Consider the following 16,862-nt stretch of genomic DNA (forward strand, 5'->3'; position numbering starts at 1 on the left):
AAATTACATTTGACTTTTAAAAAATTAATGAAATCTGTAGTGTTTTGGGGAGGGAATGGGATTCGTGCCATGAGAAAGAGAGACAGGAAGGCAGAGAATGAAAGCACAGCAGATATCAGGGCATGGGAATAGCTCCTGTTTTTACACAGAAGGAACGACTAGCTGCTCTTGTCAGTGCCAAGTATATACAGCGGGAACGTATGGAAGGGGAGAAGAGTTCATGCATGTGTATGTGTGAGGGTGAGAGTGGGGGAGGAACCTCTGTGTGTCCTAAGGGATGCCTGATCCATGCCTTGGCCAACTCCAACAACCAGATGAGGGGTTATGTAACCGCAGAAGCTGACTAACGTCCGGCACTGTTTAATGAGAATCTACATCTACAATAACTTGACTTCAAACAGCATCAAACGCAAACCCTCAGGCTAGACTCACGTCTCAATATATAAGTGTATGAACACATACTGCAGGAATGCATGTGTGAATGCGAGGTGTTGTTGCACTGCAGTACCAACTCATATAATTTACGGTTGCATTTGAATTGCATGTGAAAAAGCAAATTACACAAAGCAAAAATGTATCAAAATTTAATTTCAGGCCATTGAGTTTTTGTTCTCACCTCCAAAGTAAGATCCATCAGTCAGCTTCATCTCCTTGTTGAACTTGGTGATGACACTTGCCACACCATGTTGAATGAAGTACATCTTCTTCCCGACTGTGCCTTCTCGGATAATGTAGTCATTGGGCTGAAAGACCTCAAACTTTAACTTGCTCAGCATCCCTGTCACGAAGTTGGGGTCTGCGTTGGCAAACAGGGGCATGGTGGCCACGAGCTTACGACAGTTGAAGTTGACAATTTCCTGGTGGAGAGAAAAAGTTGGTAAAAAGATGAGATCATGCCATAAACAATTCATACATTTCCACCTACAACTTGAAAAATGAGTGTCATTTAGATAGTCACAAATACAAAACACAAAACACCACAACAAATCCTTCATCTCTGCTGCTTTTATCTTTGGGCATAAATGAATTGGATGCGTATTGCTGCTTTATCCCTAATACTTCTAAAGCACTTCCCATCACTCCTGAGAAGAAACTTTTTGGCAAACGAGTCAGATCCTGATGAGTTTGCCCCCTGGTGCAGGCTGCAGGCCATCTCTCTGGTCTCATCCTGTCCCCTCAGACCCAGCAGGAGATTAGGAGCTTGTTGTCTGTTTACCCACACATCTCTGTTGCTGTGCAGATGGAAAGCCGGGGCACTTGGCATCTGCGGCGGTGTGTTGCTGACCCCCCCATGAGGGATAACTCTTCTCTAGTGACAACAGGACATTAACAGAGAGATAACCAATCTCTGGGACGCTCGCTAGCTAGATGAGGGCGACGCGAAGAGATGTTAGCACAGCCTCAGATGCCGGTGTCAGCTAATGCCACGGGGTTCTGACCTCAATCATGCACCAGAACTAATGAATTAGAGAGTAAGCAATTTTCATGCCCAGCCAGGAGTCCTCTTGGGGAAACAATCTTTGGCTATGCCTATTTAAAGATTTGTCATATGGCGGAGAATAAGAGGCAGTGAGACAGAAGGAAGGGGTGGGGGGGTTACTGAGAGAATAACAGTCTGGCCATTATTGACAAACTATAAAAATATATGTGACATTGTTATATTCATGCATATTTTACATTTTTATTTGATTTGTTTCACTGGTCTGAAAATCTACTTGCAGAAATTTTAAATATGCCCAAGACAGACAATCTATCACAATGAGTATTTGGACACTTTCATTATTTTTTAGCAAAGTCACTTTGTCATTTTGTGGAAATATAGATGAGCAGACGCTGTTTGAAAAATTCTCCCTGTTGGTGCATTAATTGACACTCCGAAATCTGAGATTTGGCTACTGGATAGCAATTTTTTTTTTAATCCAATGCAATTTTCCTTTTCATGATTTTCATGTTTGCTTGTGCGTCTTGTTGGGACGATTTTCAGATACCACAGCATATCAATTAAATGCTTTTTGGCAGCTAACTAACAATCAATTATTGGATGTTGGAGAGTCCTTGAAAGCAGTACCAAGGAGAGTTTTTAAAGTGGTTTCTCCCCACAGCTGCAGTACAGCAACAGACTGTTCAATGTGATGGATTACCTGCTTCAGTCTAAATTAACTGCAAGTTGATTTTCATAGTGTACAGAAATGACTACAAAGCAGTAGAGGGTTCCTGGAAATAATTTGCAGATACAGTAGTCGACTACAATATAAAAAAAACACTGATGTTAAGCCTCACATCTATTCAAAATTAATTCTGTAATTGTCCATAGCTGCTCACCAGCAAGATTAACTGAGGACTTTGCTGTAAGCATCATTACCTTCGACCTTCACAACCCTAGACCAAACCCAAAGCTGTCATAATTGTTTGAGCCAGCAGTAACTTCAATCTGGCACACCTGGTTGACAGACTCATGCGAGACTTATAATAAATGACATGCCAGAATCAGTTGAAGTATACTTGGACTGATTTCATGGCCCTTCTTTGGCCCAAAGCGAGTCTGAGTGCTGTTAAGTGGAGCTGGTTCTGATCCCAAATTGACCAATAAGTCACCCCCAACACTGTGCTGGAACACAACGTGCCGACACTCAGCCACAGTCAGCCTGAATCAGCCACCTCGGTCTCAGTCAGTACACCTGTAATGAGTCTGGCTTGAAGCTACATTAATTGATTTCTGACTGATAAATGGCCAGGGATGAGGACACAGTCTAGGGACACAGATTAAAAAAAACAAACCTCACTACACCCCTGCTTATGGCCGCTTTACTACTGAGGCCAAAGAGTCTGAGCCTCGCACAGCCGAGAAGGTGCAAAGAGTTATGCCGCAGTGATAAATCAAGATGTATTTAACTGAGTAAGCTGTAATTTATTATTATTAGTTAAGTGTACAGTTGTTTTTAGAGTGATATGATACAAATAAGTGTTTGCAAAAGCAGGGTCATTTAGAAAGGTAGCGCTAGCGCTTTTATAAAGGTTGGCATTAGTCATCTAGCATCTCTTAAAAGGATGGTCTAAGAAGAGGAGAAGTGATTATGGGATGGAGGAGGGTGACGGATAATTATAAAGCTAAAACTTGGCAATAACAACAGCTGGATAGCAAGCAGATCTCTGACGAAAGGAACATATTGTACGGTTGCTTTTTTTCACATTCTTTTTACAGCACTTAAATGTTGATAGCACAGTATGGATTCAGTATTAAGTCATCTTTCAAAGCTGAGTATATTCCTAACTTTTCTTTGTTGTTTTATCAAATCCATTGCACTGCATAGAGTTGGTACCATAGTAGCAGCTATTAAAAAGATTTCGAAACAAAGGTGAACTGAAGCCAACAAGCATGGGGGGGAAAGTACAAAAACTAAATGAAAAGAAAAGACAAGTGAATCTTTACTTTAATGTGCATTACCATGAATTTTTGCATCATTTCATGCAAATTTCAAGTCTCCTCGAAAATAGCCTCACAAACACTGAAAAGTCATTTTTGAACTAACCTGCTACATGTAGCCTCTCTGGGAGGAATATACTGTGGAAATAACCCATAACTGACATATCTTAAGAAGAGTCCTTTAGTGAAATGACCAGGTAAGCTAGTTCACATGTCCTGCTTTGCTGTGGCGCGACTCAGTTTGTTTTTACCTGTCAGTCCCACGGGCATAGCCTTCTTGCCGCGGCGCTGTCTCCATGCAGATTTTTAACTTTGCTTGCTTTGCACGGTGAACTAAGCCTGCAGGATTTTCTGTGTGGTAAGTCATACCTTTAAATCCCTGCACCACCATGTTAGTGTCTGGGATTTTGTTGCGACTTCCCTCGCCTCAGCATTCGACTCTGCAAGGTGACTTAATGGGGCTACATGAGAGATGATCACGATTCCTGCGCCTACTTTGCTTTTTTATGCCGCTCCTCTCCCATACACATGCATAATTAGCACGCACTGTACAGTAATCTGCTGATACGAGGAGGTCAGCCAAGAACTTAAAAAGTTCAATTCTTGTCATCGCCTCTCTTTGTGGGTAACATACAATATACTAAGTTGATCTTTGAGTCGCGTGGCTGTGTTTGTGTGCTACACTGATGTCCAACGGCTCTGGTTCTTTGTCACGGCTGAAAGTGAGGCACAGAGAATGTTACCACACAGAAAGAAGATTTTCATATCTTGATGGATGTTCAGTCTGGGTTCACCCAGGATACTGAGGAAAATCCGTTTTGCCGTTTTACTCCGTGACCTTGTAAAATGAGATGGCAGGTGCTGGTATTTCAGTTTCACTTACTGCGCACTTAGAGGTGCCAAATGAAGATTTTCACTCTCCATCTTGAGGGAATAAACTCGTTCCTGTTCTGAAACTAAACCCACTGTGACAGCTTAACTGTCAAGAACTTTTTTTTTTCTTTTTTAGATTTAAGGTGTGTGTATTTTTTCCGTTCTAAAAATAACACTAAAATCTTCAAACAGGAACTCTCAAAAAGATTTATAACTAAGTGAAGGATCTCCTGAAAGAAACAATGGTCGAATTCAGTTAAGGGTCTTAAAAGAGAAGTTCTCTCACCTCTTTGAGCGGGTCGTTGAGTTCACTCAGGATGTTGTCTTCATCGAAGATTTTGCCTTGGTAGCGATGTTCATAGTAGTCGTGGATTTTCTGCCGCATGTCTGCCGGAAGCTTGTGGAAGGACATGTATTGCTCCACTTGCTTGTACTGTGAAGGCAAAGATAGACGATAGATCAGCTCGAACGAGAATTGCTGCATCTTCATGTAAAACTAAATATATAAAACTAAAATATTCGGATCACGGTGTTAATTAGTAGTAGAAACAAGCAGAGGTTTTCTGATTACACCTTGCATAAACAGCAACACTTCACAAAAATGTGGTTTTCACAAAGTGTGTATTCGTGTCTCTGTATTGAGGACAATCCGTGCTCTCACATAGTCACAGTGCCATGTCCTGGTTCTGTGCGCGGGGAGGGAGAGATAGAACGAGGGAGGCAGGTGGTGAACGAAAGTAGGAACAAGTACAGGCCCGGGGCTATGTCAGACCAAGGTAGCAGTTCCGATTATCTCACCCATGCAGGAAGCCCAGCCCTAATAGGCAACCAAGCTATGATCTAATGTGAACTAGCAAGGTATACCTGATATCCTGGAGAGATTTAAGCGCTGCATAGACGATGAACCAGATGGCGCGGATTGCATGACTGATCAAGTGATAATTATTTGCATGATTTCTCTTGAATATTTTGTTGTGACTTCTTAAACTTAGACTTCTGTGGCATGGGAGTCAATTTTACTATTCACCACATGACTGGGATGGGACAGGAGAAGAAAAAGTCAATGGGACGCCTGGGAGTCATAATAACAATTTTTAATTAACTTTTCCTCTCCTGTATGTTCTGGTGGCTGGTTGCTGGTTTTGGAGCCATCTGACCAGTTTGTGACGTATGTGGGTTGACGATGCATCGGGCAACCTTCGGGAAAGTCCGAACTTTTCAACAAGTTCTAAGAGTAGGTGATGGTGTTAAAATGTTGTAAGCTGTTTATAACACATGGGAAGTAGTGATCAAATGCACCACAACACTCAAATTACTGCATTAGCTAATGACTACCCCCTAAACAAACCAAACCCAACATGGGATGGAATGGGAGTGATTCTTCCACTAATGGGAGGGACAGGATTCTTCTTTTTTTTTTACTCTGTCATGAGATTGGGACAAGACAGGAGTATTTTTATGGGAGTGGGGTGGGACATGAGGGAAAATCCACTCTTGCTCACCCTCTAAGATGTAGAACCAAGAACTGTATTGCATTTAAGTGTCTTTCAAGGTGATGCCAAAGGGATTCTCCAATTCGCCACTCTTGCATCTCTAATTATCTTGTTTTTATTTCCTGTTTAAGTAAAAAAAAATGTATGTAAAGACCTTTTAAAACTGTCTGTGTGTGAACTGTGCTATATGAGTAATATTGCCTTGCCATTATGCCATTATGACAGTTTATTGAGTAGAAAGTTATTGGATAACGTCCTGCACATTAATTAGCCAAAAATAAAGAATACTGTCAGATATCAAAATCATTTAGCAGTATTCACTACTGTGTTTTAAAAAATGATCCTTTTTGTAGTTTCCTATTTCAATTCATACAGAAAATAGACAGTAGAAAGGAAGAGATATTTGTTTCTTACTGTGTACACATGTCTAGACACAGGACTTTTTCCATTTGTGTAATACTGCCAGTTTCAAAGATGGGAGACCCGTCCTGTTTCTGGTAATTAATTAGGATTTTAGTTGGAGTTCATATTTTGTCCACATTAACATTAAGGCAAGTGTTGACCCAAAGGAGAGGGAAAGAGCGAGAGAAAACATCTCGGCTCATCTATTTTGATCAGTCTGTTTCCTCGCACAGTTTCTCCACAGCCAGGGCCGTGAAAACAATCTTGCCAGCCAGTCCAAGGCCCTGACACCTGAAAATAAACACCGTCTCTCACAATGCCGCTGGTAATCACAGTAGAGCAGTAGGTGAGAGCCAACAGCAGCTGATAGGTTGGTCTCCCAGTCCAGTGGCAGGCTCGATGGCCAGAGTGATGCGAGCACGCCCCACAAAATAGAATTTGTCTGTGAGAGAGAAGACACTTGAGACACAATGCCTCTCTCATTAATTCCTCTCCGCCTGTAGGGAGGTGTTACTGCGGGCTAGAGAGTGCAGTGGCTCACCCAGGCCAGTTTGACCGGGGTAGTCAAGTGGCTCAGGGTCAGGCAAAGTTGGCACTGAGCATGAAGTGACGTCCTGCGTTCTCAGGGTTTGATATGTGGCCTCCAGCTTTAGGCCATGTCACATGTTCATAATAATGACATTCTTCATTTTATTTGTTAATTATCCTGTTGCACGTCATCAGGTGACTGAGGGTGATTTGTACCTCTTACTCTTTATCTCTCCAGAGATAGTCAGAGCCTAGTCAGTCCTACACTCACATTGGGATGAGCCATGTGGTACAAAATTAACCCACTTCTGTTCTTGCCAGTGGCACTGTGAGACATTCGTTTTCATAAAATACAGCCTGAGGGGCACTTTGTTATCTGCAAAATAACATCCCATAGAAATACATGTTTTCGTGTACTGTAAGATTTGGTAAATCCTGATTAAATATTACTGGTATTCTCCCAAAAAGGTGCCTGCTGTTGGCAAATGTCTTCCACAATGAGAAAGACAACTTAAAGAGGAATGGCTTGCACTAAGTGAGACAAGACCGAAAGGTTTCTGCTCTTTGCATGTGCTGAAATGTATCATTCAGGAATAGATTAAATTCACACACCTATTTGTGTCATCGAAAGGAAGACACTTGGTCGTTTTCAGTTGTTAAAAAGTCAAAAAAAGTTAAATGTTTTCTGAAATTGTAATAATACATAATGATAGTCCAATTTCCATCTATCATGCTCAATCACAGGCTAGTTTGCTCTTTCATAATTGATATTTTATTGACTAATTTTGAACTTTATTTAGCCACTTCAGTATGTCAAAGCAGATACGTATTTAAGGTTACATTACACTCTAAGCACTGTATATGACATAAGGCACAGCTTCAATGTCTCTTTAGCTGCTTGATGACACACAGCTGTATGCTTGCAGTGATTCAGTAGCACCAGGGCATCACAGCCGGCATGTCTTGAGACCGTGCATGCTTTACACCATCATTTCCTTCCACCCCCTCCTATGACTACTCTCTCCTTCTACATCTTTCTCTTAGTCTCCTTCCATCCAGCTTTTTAAATGATGGCCTTCCTCTCTTTCATCATGCTGCAGTCATTTTTTTCTATTCTAAACATGAAGGAGCATAAAAAAGATTTAACAAGTCAGTTAAGGAACGAGTTTTGGTAATTTAGGTAGAATCTTTCACAAGAATGACTACTTGCATCATTCTCTCTCCTCCCTCCTCATCTTCCGTTCTTCTCATAAACATCCTCTGTCCTTAGCTAACTTCTAACCTCACACCCACATCCATCTCTCCGTCCGTGTTTCCAACCCCCCAGCTGTGGCGGTGATAGATGCAATGACTAGAGGCTGAGCACCCTGAACCCATCCCTCCTGCTCCTTAGCCTGCTCCACTGATATGCACAGCCATGCAGCAAATCAGCCCTAGCTGAATCTGGCTACACACTGGGGCTCTGTTACCATGAACATGGCATTCGCAGCCTCAGAACTGTCAGTTCAATGCATGGAGGGATGTCGAAAGGCTAAAGTAGGCTGTAGATTAAGCAGATGTGCTGTGAAGCAGATGTACATACATACTGAGCAGGACACATGTCACTAATTCAAACTTCAAACGGCTGACTTGTTCGCTGTGGGCGACCTGCTGTCATTAATTTTTGGTTGAATGTGCTGTGACATCTATGTGTCTGACTGTTCATGAATAATTGTGTTTAAAAGTGTTTTGGGTTATGATAAATTCAAACCAATGAAGAAATCCGCTCCATATGGCCATGCCACTGATTTTTTTTTTTACATTTTTTTAATTTGTCAGACTAAAAGGACTTTCACTGAACCTGCTCTATCAGTCCAGTGCTATATCAGTCCACACCTGAGTGATTACACTGGCTGATGAGACCTGGTCTTTGTCTCCATCTAACAGAGGATGATGAAATTAAATGATTACATTACATGATACCGTATAGGTTAATGTCTTTAGCGTGGTTTGATTAGTCTTCTACTGCAGCAGTGGTATTTGTTTTTTTACAAAGGCATGAAAGTTAGGAAAAGGCAGATTGTGTTGCTAATTATAAGCTTTAAGTGACATTTGTAATGACTGTAACGCTGCACCAACAAACACACAGGTCTTTTTCTCTCAATGGCATTGACCGTGGAAGCAGCTTGCAAGTTCAGCCCATCGTTTTAGAATGAATTGATAAAATCGAAATGCTTTTCTGTGCAGGGAATAAATTAATGAACTGGTATTTTAGCATGTCCTGTAATAGTCGCAGCCAAGGTGACTTTGCAGATGCTCTCTGAAGAATTATGGCAGCAACCTCTCACAGGATAATTGATATGTTCAGTCCAGTCCTGCCATAGTCTGTGGGGATGCTCACTTAAATACAGCAGGGCTGCAACTAACAAATATTTTTTCATCACCATTTGTTTCGCTGTAGAGCTGGTGCAGTTATTCATTAAATTGATTGGTTGATTGACAGAAAAATAATCATTTCAATCATTTCTTTGAGCTAAAAATCTTTAATATTCTGTGGTTACTGCTGATTTCCTTTGTCACCCATGATAATTCTAAGTTATAGTATTTTTTATAATGGCCATTTTTCATAATCTGCAGATTATCACTAATGAAAGTGAAAACTGTTAGTTGCTCCCTAATTTGCTGATTATTTTCCTGATTAATGGAAAAAATTTCCATCTCAATTTTCCAAGTTTGTCATTATGTCGATCAACAGTCGAAGACTAAAAGATATTTGTTTTCCTATAACAAATTTTCAAAAGTGAAGAGAACAAGAATTTTTGACATTATTGCTTGAAAAGAAACAATTAACTGAGAAGAAAAATAGTTGCAATACACAGTAAAGACTGTTTGTAAATGTAAATTTTATGACTGCAACTACAATACAAAATCAAATCATTACCAATTTATGTCATCACTTTCACTTGATGTGCCCTTAAATGACATTTAATTCTACTTCCTTTCACAGACCATTTACATGAGAGCATTTCTATATAGATGGTTGATAAATCTGTCTGAGCTTACATCATCTGTATTACCACAAAAGTTAAAGGTCAGCCCTACATTTTAGTGGATCAAGACCATACCATAGCAACAATGAAGGACTATAATCCCCTGCACTACAACGGTGTATGTTCATGGAATTCTGCAGCGTAGGCACTAGAAAAGTTTTGGAGTTGAACTCGGGTTCTTGCGTGCGAGTACAAAGCGCATCAGTCATGGCCGTGTGTTCTGGGAATTGCCCAGGCCCCTCAGCGGGATCACAGATGGTGGCTCGGCTGAAACGCTGGATAATCACCCTCCATGCAAAAAAAAAAGTGATGTAATAGGTACTGAAATGAGAGGAAAGAATAAAATGTGTTCACTGGCATCATACGGACAATGGTCATGTCATAGACCTCCTCACCCTGGCTGGTCATGTCATAGACCTCCTCACCCTGTTGGCCTTATGTGATCTGCTTGGAGGAGAAAATCCTCTTTCCTAGTCATCGCCCGGATATTGTGATCTGTGAGAGTTCAACCCATTGGTCCACAGTGCCACTGCGAGAAGACCTAATTTATTTAAGCCTAGCTGCAATGAGCAGGATTTCATGCAGTCGGAAAGAGCAAAACCCTCCGATTAATACTTTAAGACCATCCCAGTGGTAATTAGCATTACTTACCTTGAAACAACAAAACATTAAAGATTTATACTTCATACCATCTAGTTCCTTTTTAATACTTAATTGAAATAACATCAAATGTTGTACACATCCTGTAAACCCAATTCTCTTTATAATGTCAGGTATTTCATATTATAATGTGTATCACAGCTTGGTTCTTACCTTCTCTTGGTATTGTCTACGTGAGGAGTCCAGTGATTGGATTAGAGCTGTAGCGTGGCCCACAAACATGGCGTAGCACGTGGCGCCTACAATCATACTCAGCATGGTGATCCACAAGTCAGACATGCTGACGGGTGCTCGGGCACCATACCCGATGCACAGCATGTGGCTCATGGCTTTGAAGAGGGCATAAGAGTACTGCTTACCCCAGGAAACATTCTGTAAGGAGGGAGACAGGGAAAGGGATGGAGAGACAGAGAGGGGGTGGGGGGAGTTACTGCAAGGCAAGGCAGAGAGGGAAGGCTCTCCAGCAGGCAGAATGGAAAGACAGGCTTTCCTTTGATGGATCACTGAACCTCTACCAAACATTCTGCCAACATACTCTTCATGCCTCAGAGCGTAATGCCCTCGCTCAGTGGCTGAACTTCCTACCTGTCTCTTTCTCTCTCTCTCCTCCTTCACTTAGTCTTCCCACTGACCAAAGGGTTGAAACAGTTAATGTTTGCAAGCCCTCAAAAAGAAAAAAAAGCCTAAACTTGCATTATTTACACGCGTCTGAGGCATTGTTTCACTTGCAGCCAAGGGCATCCTTCACGGCAAGGGGCACCGAGAAAGGCTGGCCTGAATTGTTGTGCCCTCTTTCTAAGGTTTGATCTTTCTAAGTGTTGTAAAGGCGTTCAGTGTGTTTGATGCAGCAGAGCAAAAATACAGAGCTGGGAGGGAGGGAACAAAGCTGCAGTCTCCACACACAGCAGAAGACTGAGAGCTCACAATCATGTAACACATCAGCTTGAGTGCAGTGTGTCAGTCATGAACCACTCTTTATCACAAACGAAGGGAAATGATTGGGTGCACCGGGTGAGAGTCATTCCTGTTATCATTCACTGCGTGTGTTCTTCTCACAGTGACGTCTCCTTGTGTGCCTTCAACCGCACAATAATATCCCGAGTTGGGTTCATGAGGCCCCTATTATTCAATAATGTGTCCAGCTGGGTTTATGAGAAGTCTTTTCATTGTCTCCCCGTCATTACTCAGATTACGTTGTTTGAAAAGAAGCTGATTGGGCGCCGCTGACTGGGAAACAGGCAGAGACGCTGCCAGGGAGAACTGTAATTCTGCCACTCAAGATCGGCTTATGTGACTCCTCTTGTCTATCGACAGTTTCTTTAACACTAAGGTATTATGAGACACGATTAGATGCCCCATATTAGAAACCTCACTTGTTGGGAAAGTGACGCTTTTGTAGAGTTTTGGAATATTTTTTCAGGAGAGTCAGAGGGCTTGTATTGCATGCAGTCAGTGGGCATCGTAAACTGAGCACGTCTCAAGTAGTGAGTGAACAAACACTGCTTATGAAGTTTCTGTCTGGTAACAACCTCAAATTCAATGCTCTATTCTTCAACTGAAGTGCTTGCCAGGTCGTCAAACGGCGTCTGAAACCTTCTGTTACTTTCTGAAACAAACAATGCAACAATCACGGCCACTCCTTGCAGTGATTGGCCAGGCGTTGGGGAGGTCAAAAAGTAAGAGCGCAGATCCATGTGTATCCAGTGTAACTACAGACAAACACCACTACCTTTAATGTTGCATTGCAAATTTCACAAATTTCTTTTTTCCCACTTCTTATTGGTCTCAGCCTCAGGAGAAGACATCTCTTATAGTCAGAGCAGGATTTTGGCTCCTCATTAATACAGTACATGTCAAATGTGTGCCTTTTGCCCTCAGCCATGCAAAATCTCTAGCGAGCAGCTAAACAGGCCCAAGCCTACATCTGTGAGACTTAGTAAGTCCCTATCTGGAGGCAAATGTGATAGCTCTCCAGTACAGGCCTTGTAGCCACAGTCAAGTTGCTGACTCCTCCAGTAGCTTCACCTCCTGTGAACAAGAAATGCCGACAAAGCGCTCCATAAATTATATCCATCGCCCCCAAAACAGAATAGCCAATGAAAAAAATATGGAACTTTTAGCAAATATAATTTCTGTCTTTTCTTCTGGCGGACATAATCCCACATTCCAAACTGTAATGTAGCACTTCCTGTCATGTCCACACGCTGGTGTCTCCTTCTGTCCTACCATTTTCCATTCTGTTCGACCCCACGCTGTTCATCAACTGGCATTTAGTAAATTAGTAAATTTAAAGCTGATCATCTGGCCTGGGTGACTCACCGATTCTCATCTTCATGCTGATTAGCTGTTTCTTCCAGAGACTGATTAGAAAACTTGTGATAATTACACTTGCCAGCTTTAATAACAGATAGAGTCCAGTTTGTTTGTCTTGGTAATTTTTTCCAAAGGGTTTCGCCAACAAAATACTATCTTCAAGTGCCAGACAAATAGCTAACATTTTATCCACAACATACACTGTAATGGAAATCTTTGTAGCCACTAAGTGTGCAGAAATATGTAGCATTTTACTGTAATACACAACACATACACTGAATAATCTATTTACACACATGCAAAACAAACCCACCCAACCATGTAACTAGAACAAATGCCATTTGTGAGGTCACGGGCCTTGGGTGTCCTTTCACATGTGCGCATTTAGCATGTATGGTTGAGATAGTCAGCGGCTGTTTATTCAATAACGCTGCAGAATGTTTGTGTTGACATGTTCTTTTGCATGGAAAAACAGAGAAATGTAGTTTTGGCAGATGAAAACAGATAAGCTGGGGTGACTCACCGCACCTTTTGCTATTTGTCCTTGTATATGTCTGGCAGACAGATCCAACAGGGAATGCCTGCACTGCATGAGCGTGTCATTTAATCCTATTGTTGGATGGGTTATATAGGGATTTGGAATTGACGTCATATCTCGTTGCACTGTATGTCATATATCTGATGTTTGATTGTACAGAGAACATGTGATGCCCATTGAAACACATTTCAGTAGAGATTTTTGAATGAAGATGAACTGTGAAATTTAAACGAACACGTGAAATGCTGAGACTTGCCGTCTGAAGCAGTCTGAAAGATGGATGGTTAATATTTTGTTTACAATGTTGGCAATATATGCAAATGAACTGAAAAGTTTAACGTACATCTGAGTGGCCTGCACCGAGTGCTCCCTGCTTTCCCTCAGTGTCCGTCAGCTTCTGCGAAACACTTGAAGAGCGGGGAGCTCCAGGAAGCGCTCGGTGCAGGTGACACGGAGGAAGGTTAAACATTGTTCATTTGCATATACTACTAAGATTGTAATGAAACACTGTAAGTAAGTTTTAAAGAAGACAAGTTTCATAATAAATTAATATAAACATTCTAAAAGGCAAGGCAGCCATTTAAGGGAAAAAGAGCCATGTGTTTAAGTGTGGGTCACATACTTCCTGCTTTTAGGATTACAGACTGCACTGCTTCCTAAACAGGCTCATTTTATGAGGATTTGCAGCAGGCATTGTTTCATGGTAACGAGTCTGATTGTATTGTTCAGTGTGAGGCTGCGGCACGACAATGAAATGACAGTTACGCAGCATTGCTAAAAGTTGCATGTTTGGGGTATTGCAACAGGTTATGAGGCATGTTGTCAAGAGTCCTCATAAGACTCCAAAACATGGGAGGAGGGAATGGAACGTACGAATAGCCTCTGAAACTAATATATCATTTCTAATTGACCACTGTGGCAGAGACAACATCTCAGAGATGCAGGTTTAAAACTTATTAACGAAGAACACAACAGCTAAAATTGATGCATACATTGAGTTTGTATTTTTCCTGCTATTACAGTAAGTGACTCACAGCAGGTCTGGTGCAGAGCATTACAATGTAGCAGCCAATCATACACTTACAATACACAGTACTTCACAGACGTAATCAAAGGAAAGACATAAGATCTATTTTCCTACAGTATGTGTTAAAAGTGTTAGGAATCACCAGAAATCTCCCAGACTGACAAAATGATTTAACTGTTGTTTCTTGCTATATTGCCTTCTGTACTTTGGGAAGAATGAGTCACTGCAGTATAAATACATTTTCTACAGAAAAAGAAGTTTCTACCTTTTTCCTACTCTCTACAATCCCCTTGAATTTAATAAATGTGGCTACCACAGCAGATGTATTCAGTTCCTCCATAGTTCTAAATATAATTAAGCTCTGGATGCAGCAAACACAAGTGACATCAGATACTGCATATTCATCTTTCAGCAGCTCTGCCTTTATTTATAAGTGCAACAGTAAAGTGAAATCACAGACTTCATTATCACACGCATTAATACTAATCTCCCCCACGCCATTGTCAAAGTATTCAAATCAACAACAACAAAAGTTTCTATAATTAGTCTCTGTATGTATGTATGTATGTATGTATAACAATGTGCACTTCAGTTCATTAGTCACAACATCGTGCCTCCAACAGTCCCCTCACACAAGATGTTACTGGTTATGTGACCGGGAAAGCAATTGATGATTCACCAGTGCCCCAATGTCGAGTGTGACCCAGAGCCATTGGTTGTTGTTGATACCAACAAATGAGTACAAAGCTAATAGGATGCAAAGGACAGGCTTTGACCTCTCAATGGCACAAGTGCTTAAAGGGCAAATAATAAAAAGTTGGCCAAGAGTTATTTCTCATCTGTCCTCCCAGAGATGCATACTGATTCAATAGCTGTCCTACAGTAGTTTTGTTGTAGTATGACAAAAAGGAGCAACAGAAAAAAATCAATTTTGAATATATTTTGGTACTATTTCATCAAATTTTGAATTTACAAGCATTTTGTATGTTCATTTCTACGTTTCATTCCGAGTAAATTCTCCCCTCATGTTTTTTTCTTTTTTTGTTGCCGTATTTCAAAAGAATGAGCAAAACATCCGCATTAACTGATGGTTTTAATTACTCAATCATATAACTCTAAAACCCAGCAAGCTGTCCCATGCATGGAGGAAAAAAAAAAAAAAAAAAACGTGATGCACAATATTAATTTTTCAATTACATAATCAAATTACAAGCTGTTCTCCCTGGGAGTGCACAGAAGGCGCAACAGTCTTTGAACACATAAGCGTAGCAGTGAAGGGGTCCACAGGCCTGCATGAGTGCCAAACTGTAAGTTGGCAAGAAAAGCACTCGTAGTGGTTTGTCTCAGCGTGAAGGTTGGGGGTTTCTTTGTCTCGTTAAGTTCTCATGCTTATTGCCTGCTCAGCAGTCCTGATGATGGAACCTTCTTAATTCATTTGTATTGCTTTTGTTTTTGTTTGGTTTTTGGAGAGGACTCCTTTGCTTTCCACGGGGTTAAAACTAATGATTACTGTAATTATCAAATTTTCTGCCAATTATCTCGGCTGGTCTATAAAATGCCAGAAAATAGTGAAACTACCCATTATATTTTCCTTCTAGATTTGTGTTAAACCCAAAGATATATACTGTAATAGATGTTTATAGTCATCTGCAGTTGTATACCATCACATAAAACAAAGAAAAGCAGCACGTCACATTTGAGTAGGTTGAACTCCTCAAAGCTTTAATCAATTATCAAAACATTCAATTAATCAATTAATCAGCTTATAGTCGGCTCTAGTTGTTGGCAGTAGTTTATACAATGCTTTTATGCCTCTACAACATGTTTTTTCTGTGCTTTGTGATACGTTAACTTCCCTGTATTTTCTTTATCGCAGAATATATTACTCAATATTGACACCTTGATATAAGCTCTTTCTACTTTCTTGTTGAAGAAATGTCTTCAACAAGAATGACATTCAGAGGACTGAGGAGACTTTTCTTTTTCTTTCGGTTTCAATCATGCACAATCACTTATGCGGCAGCCACTTTCACTGATGAGCATGCCTTCAATCAGAAAGGTTAAACTAAGCAAGGAAGCAACCAGTTTTGTGTTTGGAATTGAGAAACTGCACTCTCCAGATGACAATAGCCTCCATGTATAACAAAAGTGATCTTGAGTCCATCATGATTATTTCAGCAGCAAACTGCAATTTCATATGTCCCTTTAAAACTCTGCAGCACTGTTGTTGAGTGCTGCCCCACAGCAGCTGTGCTTGACATCTCGACAGTTCTGGTGGAAATGCTCCCACATTTCTGAATAAACAAAGACGCTCCCAGACGAGTGTGATTAAACTCTCCTATTATTAGGAAGAACTCTTCAAGATGGCTAAACAACACACCCAATAATTTCAACCAACCAAATAATTAACCAAGAGAGCCAAGAACAAGCCGTTCACTTGCATTTTACTCCAATGAAACCAATGCGTCCCCTTGTTGAGAGATGTGTCATGAAAGAGCAGAGAGGATAAAAAAAAGTTTGATTAATTCATAAACTCTGATCCGGAGTATTGGAAGTGACTCATTCAGGGTTGGGG

At 40.9% G+C, this 16,862-nt stretch overlaps 1 protein-coding gene across 1 annotated transcript in view; it reads right to left on the reverse strand.

Moving 5' to 3' along the window:
- LOC139218900 (potassium/sodium hyperpolarization-activated cyclic nucleotide-gated channel 1) overlaps positions 1-16,862 on the reverse strand; it is a 64,271-nt gene that overhangs the window by 15,590 nt on the left and 31,819 nt on the right. Inside the window, exons 4-6 of the mRNA XM_070850643.1 lie at positions 10,563-10,781; positions 4,584-4,730; positions 617-857 (exon numbers count right to left, since the gene is read on the reverse strand). Of these exons, the coding sequence (XP_070706744.1) occupies positions 617-857; positions 4,584-4,730; positions 10,563-10,781 (607 nt within the window). The remainder of the gene's footprint in view (positions 1-616; positions 858-4,583; positions 4,731-10,562; positions 10,782-16,862) is intronic.

The sequence above is a fragment of the Pempheris klunzingeri genome, chromosome 19 (genome assembly GCF_042242105.1).
Source record: "Pempheris klunzingeri isolate RE-2024b chromosome 19, fPemKlu1.hap1, whole genome shotgun sequence".
Classification (NCBI taxonomy): Eukaryota; Metazoa; Chordata; class Actinopteri; order Acropomatiformes; family Pempheridae; genus Pempheris; species Pempheris klunzingeri.